Below are 6,775 nucleotides of genomic sequence, written 5' to 3' on the forward strand. Positions count from 1 at the left end.
AGTTAAAAGCCACACCTGCAGCTTCGGTTCTGTTTACCTACTGCCATGTTTGCGAGTCGTAGTTCCAGCAGTGGAGGGAAAGGAGGAAAGGTGTCTGTGGAGGACCTCTATGGGTAAGTAAGAAATCACAGTCCTCATCATGACATGGGGGATCTGTGTGTGGTGCCCCTAGTGGTAGGGGGTTACTCCAGGGCAACGTCAGGGCAAAAAGCGATTAGTACAGATTAGTGTGCTAGGTGAGGGAATATTACAGATTAGTGTGCTAGGTGAGGGAATATTACAGATTAGTGTGCTAGGTGAGGGAATATTACAGATTAGTGTGCTAGGTGGGGGATTAGTACAGACAGTGTGTTAGGTGAGGGATTAGTTCAGATTAGTGTGTTAGGTGAGGGATTAGTCCAGATTAGTGTGTTAGGTGAGGGATTAGTCCAGATTAGTGTGTTAGGTAAGGGATTAATACAGATTAGTGTGTTAGGTGAGGGATTAGTACAGACAGTGTGTTAGGTGAGGGATTAGTACAGATTAGTGTGCTAGGCAAGAGATTAGTACAGATTAGTGTGCTAGGTGAGGAATTAGTACAGATTAGTGTGTTAGGTAAGGGATTAGTACAGATTGGTGTGTTAGGTAAGGGATTAATACATATTAGTTTGTTAGGTGAGAGATTAGTACAGATTAGTGTGTTAGGTGAGGGATTAATACATATTAGTGTGTTAGGTGAGAGATTAGTACAGATTAGTGTGTTAGGTAAGGGATTAGTTCAGATTAGTGTGTTAGGTAAGGGATTAGTACAGATTAGTGTGTTAGGTAAGGAATTAATGCAGATTAGTGTGTTAGGTAAGAAATTAGTACAGATTAGTGTGTTAGGGGAGGGATTAGTACAGATTAGCGTGCTAGGTAAGGGAATAGTACAGACAGTGTGTTAGGTGAGGGATTAGTACAGATTAGTGTGTTAGGGGAGGGATTAGTACAGATTAGTGTGCTAGGTAAGGGATTAATACAGATTAGCGTGTTAGGTAAGTGATTAGTACAGATTAGTGTGTTAGGTGGGGGGTTAGTACAGATTAGTGTGTTAGGTAAGGGGTTTGGACAGATTAGTGTGTTAGGTAAGGGATTAATACAGATTAGTGTGTTAGGTGAGGGATTAGTACAGATTAGTGTGCTAGGTAAGGGATTAATACAGATTAGTGTGTTAGGTGAGTGATTAGTACAGATTAGTGTGTTAGGTGGGGGTTAGTACAGATTAGTGTGTTAGGTAAGGGGTTTGGACAAATTAGTGTGTTAGGTGAGGGATTAATACAGATTAGTGTGTTAGGTGAGTGATTAGTACAGATTAGTGTGCTAGGCAAGGGATTAATACAGATTAGTGTGCTAGGTAAGGGATTAGTTAGGTGAGGGATTAGTACAGATTAGTGTGTTAGGTGAGGGATTAATGCAGATTAGTGTGTTAGGTGAGGGATTAGTACAGATTAGTGTGTTAGGTGAGGGATTAGTACAGATTAGTGTGTTAGGTGAGGGATTAGTACAGACAGGACCCACTGAAAAGATTATTCAGTTCTCTGGGTTTTTTCTGACAAACACAGCACTACGAGTCCCATGAGGCTTCACGCTCTCTGTAGGTGATGTTTTCTACCCTGGTTGCCATGGGAACTGCATGCTCTGCTAAGGCTATGCCGACATGAGCTTGTAGTGCCCTCACATAGCCTGAGAGAGATGTGTGTGTGTGTGTGTGTGTGTGTAAAGTCAAGGCAGGTCCTGCATGACTTGGCTTTTTTCAGGTTGAAAAGACATGAGGATGTCAGGGTCTATAACTTCAACTACAAACTTAGTAACGTCTTTTTTGATGGACATCTCACACTGTAAAGTAGAAACCTGCAACAGAGCGCTTCAGGCCGTTTGTAACTTTATGATTGCATCACGAACCTTCTGAAGAACCATATGACTTTACATATGATGTATTCTAGGGTTAGTGCTGCTACTGTCATACACACACCATATCGTCATACCGTTACCCTTCTGTATTTATGTATTTTTTATGTCTCTCAGTTTACAATTACACCTTGAACATTCTTGATAATTTATATATATTTATTTATCTTTTAATACAATTTTCCTTTAATTGTCATATCATTCTAACTTATTCCATTTTTCTATTTTTGGTCACAAACAGTCGTAGAAGCATTTCACTGCATATCGTACTGTGTATGGTTGTGTACATGACAAATACAAAATAAAATTACAATTTTAGCCCTTATGTTTTTTTAAAAAACTTTTAGTATTGAAGATGTGGACGACACTCGAGGTTACAGGAAGAATCCAGGAGTGTGACTTTAAGTTAACCCGAGGAACGTGCAGGAGATCTGGGATGCTGGTTTGATGGCTGGAGTGTTTTTGGTTCTTGTGGAAAACAGATCAGATGGACTGGCTGGTGTTAGTCAGCGTGCAGTGGCTTATCCTGAGTGATGGGCTTGGAGAGGATGAAGGGATTAGAGAGGAGAGATGGAGGACCAGAGAGGAGGACGGCTGATTTATTGTAGATCCAATGAAATAGGAAGACTTAAATTGAGTGTGTGGGCGGGAGAGAGAGAGAATCAGCACAAGAAAAGGGAAAAGTGAGGATGAGAGAATTAGGAGTGTGTGTGTGTGTGTGTGTGTGTGAGTGGTACAAACTGTCCCAGTGCCATCTGTAGATAATCCTGCAAAAATCTCCGACTCTACACTAATGAGTTTGCTGCTGCCACTTTAAAATCCCCCCCCGTGTGTGTGTGGTGTGTGTGTGTGTGTGTGTTTCACTCAGAGGCACTTAAAAGCCTCCTTTCCCGTGAGACAGATCCGTTTCCTGAGGTTCTGCTGTCAAACACAGAGATTCATGATGACAGTTTACATTAATAAGTCAGCTGCAGTGACACACGTTCTCCACTAGAGGGACTTCATATTAACTAACAATCATTTCTTTCTCTTCGTCCTCTCTCTGTCAGGTCATATAAACATAAATTAAAATAATACTACAGTGTTTTAAAGGTTTCTCTTTTTTACATGGACAGAATCGGTTGAAACCAAACTTTAATTAGAACATGTCATTAATACTGATAGAACAGACTTCCAGGTCGCACGGCGGTGTAGCGGTTAGCACTGTGGGCTGAATCTTAGGGTTGTGGGTTCGATTCCCATCTGTGGAGTTTGCATAGATTCGTCTGGGTAGTCTGGTTTTCTCCCTCAGTCCAAAAACATGCAGATTAAAGCTAAACAATGTTTCCAAATTGTGTGTGTGTGTGTGTGTGCCCTGTGATGGAGCCCATCCCCCCGCCCCCCAAAAAAGAGAACAGACTTTTGTTAATTTTCTCCATCAGCTTCGTAGCTTCACTGCAAAGTTAAACTTCTTCCTAAAAAAAAAGTCTTTGCTAGACGATTACTAAGTTTGAAATAAAAGAGGCGATTTGGACATTTTATTTACAGCCTAAAGTTTTAAATTAGAACAAGAGATTTTTTTTGTCTTATTTTTGTTTTATCCTACTTTTCCCAATATCTGTGCAGACCTACTTTTATCATTTCCTGCCAATTAGTTATTAATGATATCTTAATTATGTCCTTAGTAGGACATTCCTTACAGGCAAATACGTGGACACACACACACACACTGAGGTAATTCAGGTTGGATCTACCTTGTGCAGACTTATTAAATTATTCTCACAGTCTCTGTAGATTTAACCCGCGCCTCATGAGAACCCCTGCTTCAGAGTTTATTATAAAGATGATGTTGGAGGTGATGTCACAGCGGGGCAACAGCCCTGAGACAGACGTATGACCTTGTGTAACCTCTACCTGTCTGTCAGGGAATTTTACCTTCCAGTGTGCTCTAATAGAGAGAGAGAGAGAGAGAGAGAGAGAGATCACCCCTTTCTTTAGTTCACCTTAAAACAACTCATTTGTTTATTCCCAAACTCTGTCATGTGTGTGTGTGTGTGTGATACTGAATACAAAACAAAAAGCAGCAAAAGATGTAAAAAATATCTTTATTTCCCCTTTTCTTCTCCTCCTGACTCTCTTGCATTCTCTCTGTCCTTTTCTCCATCCCTCTCTCCCTCTCTTCACTGCATAGAAAAGCAGCTCTCTGATTGGCTGGATCCGGACCACAGCTCGGCCCTCATTGGCTGCTGTAAATCCCTGTGAATCCTCCTGCACCCTGAGAAACACATCTGTTTTCCCTGAAGCACTAATCTGACATCTCACTCACGCTGGCCGTGTCGGAGTTACACGGCAGGGTTTCGCCTTCCTGCTGTTCAGGTCTGCGGCACGTCATGTTTCTCTGTCACTGCGCTCTGATTGGCCAGGAATGTGTTTATTATTGCGCTCACTCGAATGTTATCATTTTTTATAGCAAAATCTGATTTACTGTATATGAATGCATCTGACATTTATATGTTGAGGAGTGTGTGTGTGTGTGTGTGTGGAAGGAGTCTCCAGTGTCAGAGCTGTGTCCAGGACAGAGGAGTTTCCCCAGCTTGGTGGTTTCTCAGTCACATGACAAACTTCAGATTAACTGTAACTATAAATGGATAAAATACAACTCGTCATTATTTATTAAACGAAACACAGCATCATAAACTGATGGAAAAAAACACTGACAACTAAAGACACAGTGCAGTGTGTGTGAGTTTAAAGGCTAAGTTCTGACAATGCACTTAAAGCCCACAACAGCCTAAAGGGTGCGTTATTGATCTTCTGTTGATCTTTACTGTATAAATCCATTTAAGTGGACAGCATGTGCACCATTATCTCATCCCCTAGATAGAGAGAGAGTGTGTGTGTGTGTGTGTGTGTGTGTGTGGTTTACAGGGTATGAAGTGTATAAGGAGTGAAAATGATAATAAACAAAGAAAAGCAAGAATATTTTTGATTGTGAAAGAAAGAGAAAGGAGGTGAAAAGAGGAATAAATGATGAGAAACAGAAGAAAGCAAATGATGTTTAAGGAGAAAGTAAATAATATAGAGAACAGATGAGTGGAAAAGAAAGAAAGAAAGAAAGAAAGAAAGAAATGAAATTAAGAGTGTGGTAGAGAGAGAGAGACAGAGAGATAGAGAAATAAAAAAAGAGTTATATGGATGCTTATAGTAAAATAACTAACATACTAAAACTATTAGTTTAGTCTATATGAATAACAGAGAGGTTTTGTCTGTACGTTGGTCAGAACTCACTCTCAGTGAGATCTTCATGTTTCATACACTGGAGGATCAGGAACCAGTCTCAGAGGGATGTCTGTCTGTCTGCCTGTCTGTCAGTGTGTCAGTGTGTCCAGCCGAATTTGTCACAGCATCATGCAAAACTGGGTTCGACAGAATTTAAGGAAACTTTGCCAGTCCTTTGGTATCTGCCTGATGGTAAATCTGTGACATAAATTAAATTAAAATGTAGAAGGGAAGTTGTGAGCAGTTTTGTGCCAGTTTACCTCACAGCTTTTGCTTTTTCTGGCAAATACAGAGCTTTTGCGTCACTCAGCAGAGCCAATCAGCGTGATCATTTAGTCCAAATACAAAGAGTATGGAAGAGCGAGAAACAACCGTGATGCCTCTACACGGCGCCCAAATCCTTACAAAACACAAACAACTGCACAACACTGCTTGCTTTGGTCTGTAACTTTCGAAAACTGAACCTTCAAAGATAAATGGACGGATTATTGTACGTTTATTCCTCCTGCAGGACGTTTTAAACCAGTTTGTCTCATATGATCCGAAACCGCAGTCTTGTTGGACTATGAGATAAAACATGGATCACTGGAGGACACAGACACACCCGCATCGGTCCGAGGTGGGAGAATGTGACACCCGAACTGAGAGAACAGAGTTACGGCTGAAGGGTTGAGTAAACCTGATGTTAAGAGCTGGATTTAATCATCCACTTTAAACAGGGAGTGTATTTTGTCTGAGGACCAAAGAAGTACAACCATAATAATAATAATAATAATAATAATAATATAATCACTGATTATATTAAAGATCATCAGTTTAACCTTTTAACTGTTTCTACAAACCCTTTAACCGACAGTGACGCGGATTAACCCTAGTGTGAGATTTACACTCTTTATATATTTATATCTATTTATGATGAATCGGCTCGGCGGCGGGGGGGGGGGGGGGTCGTGGGCGGGGCGTCCATCACCATGGTAATCAGTGCTCAGCATAAACACAGCGCGAGCCGGTTCACCGGGCGAGTCAGCATCAGTGTCGCGTGAGAGAGTGGTTTTTCCCGCAACAGCGCGCGCGCGCGTGTGTGAGAGAGAGTTGAGCGCGTGGACTTACTCGGCTCACGCCCGTTTGGTGGATGAAGCGCCGCGCGCACGAACCGGCTCCGTGAGGATCTCACGCGCTCGTGCACACCGTGTCTGCGGCGGGAGTGTGTGTGTGTGTGTGTGGCGCATTATTATTATTATTATTCCAGCACGCGGAGGGATAAAGAAATGATTTCTCCTGAACCGGGAGCGCGCGCGGTGTAAAGAATGCGCGCGGCGGAGGAGCGCGAGCGACACACCGGGAGAGAAGCGCGAGCGCTGAGTGACGCGGACACGGCGGAGTTCCAGGCGCGCGCTGGCTGACCGTCTGGGAACCACAGCTGGACATTTTCTGTTGCGCACACACACACACACACACACACACACACACACTACTGCAGAATCTGAAACACAAGCGGGCGAGACGGACCTGCAGACACACACACACACGCACACACACGCGCATTCCCGCAGTCCCTCCGTGTCCGTGTGTGTGACCGGCGGTGAGGATG

General features: G+C 42.6%; 2 protein-coding genes across 2 annotated transcripts in view; both read left to right on the forward strand.

Annotated features, from left to right (window-relative positions):
* Nucleotides 1-3,618: 3,618 nt before the first annotated feature.
* The window catches only part of LOC128517161 (beta-enolase), a 95,157-nt gene continuing 92,000 nt past the window's right edge, over nt 3,619-6,775 (forward strand). The window contains exon 1 of the mRNA XM_053490963.1: nt 3,619-3,639. The gene's annotated coding sequence lies outside the window, so the exon portion shown is untranslated. The remainder of the gene's footprint in view (nt 3,640-6,775) is intronic.
* Nucleotides 6,229-6,775, forward strand: part of LOC128517163 (voltage-gated potassium channel subunit beta-2) — a 33,564-nt gene continuing 33,017 nt past the window's right edge. Inside the window, exon 1 of the mRNA XM_053490964.1 lies at nt 6,229-6,775. This exon is cut by the window's right edge and continues 290 nt beyond it. Coding sequence (XP_053346939.1) covers nt 6,773-6,775 — 3 coding nt within the window. The 5' untranslated portion in view covers nt 6,229-6,772.

The sequence above is a fragment of the Clarias gariepinus genome, unplaced genomic scaffold (genome assembly GCF_024256425.1).
Source record: "Clarias gariepinus isolate MV-2021 ecotype Netherlands unplaced genomic scaffold, CGAR_prim_01v2 scaffold_37, whole genome shotgun sequence".
NCBI classification, from domain to species: Eukaryota; Metazoa; Chordata; class Actinopteri; order Siluriformes; family Clariidae; genus Clarias; species Clarias gariepinus.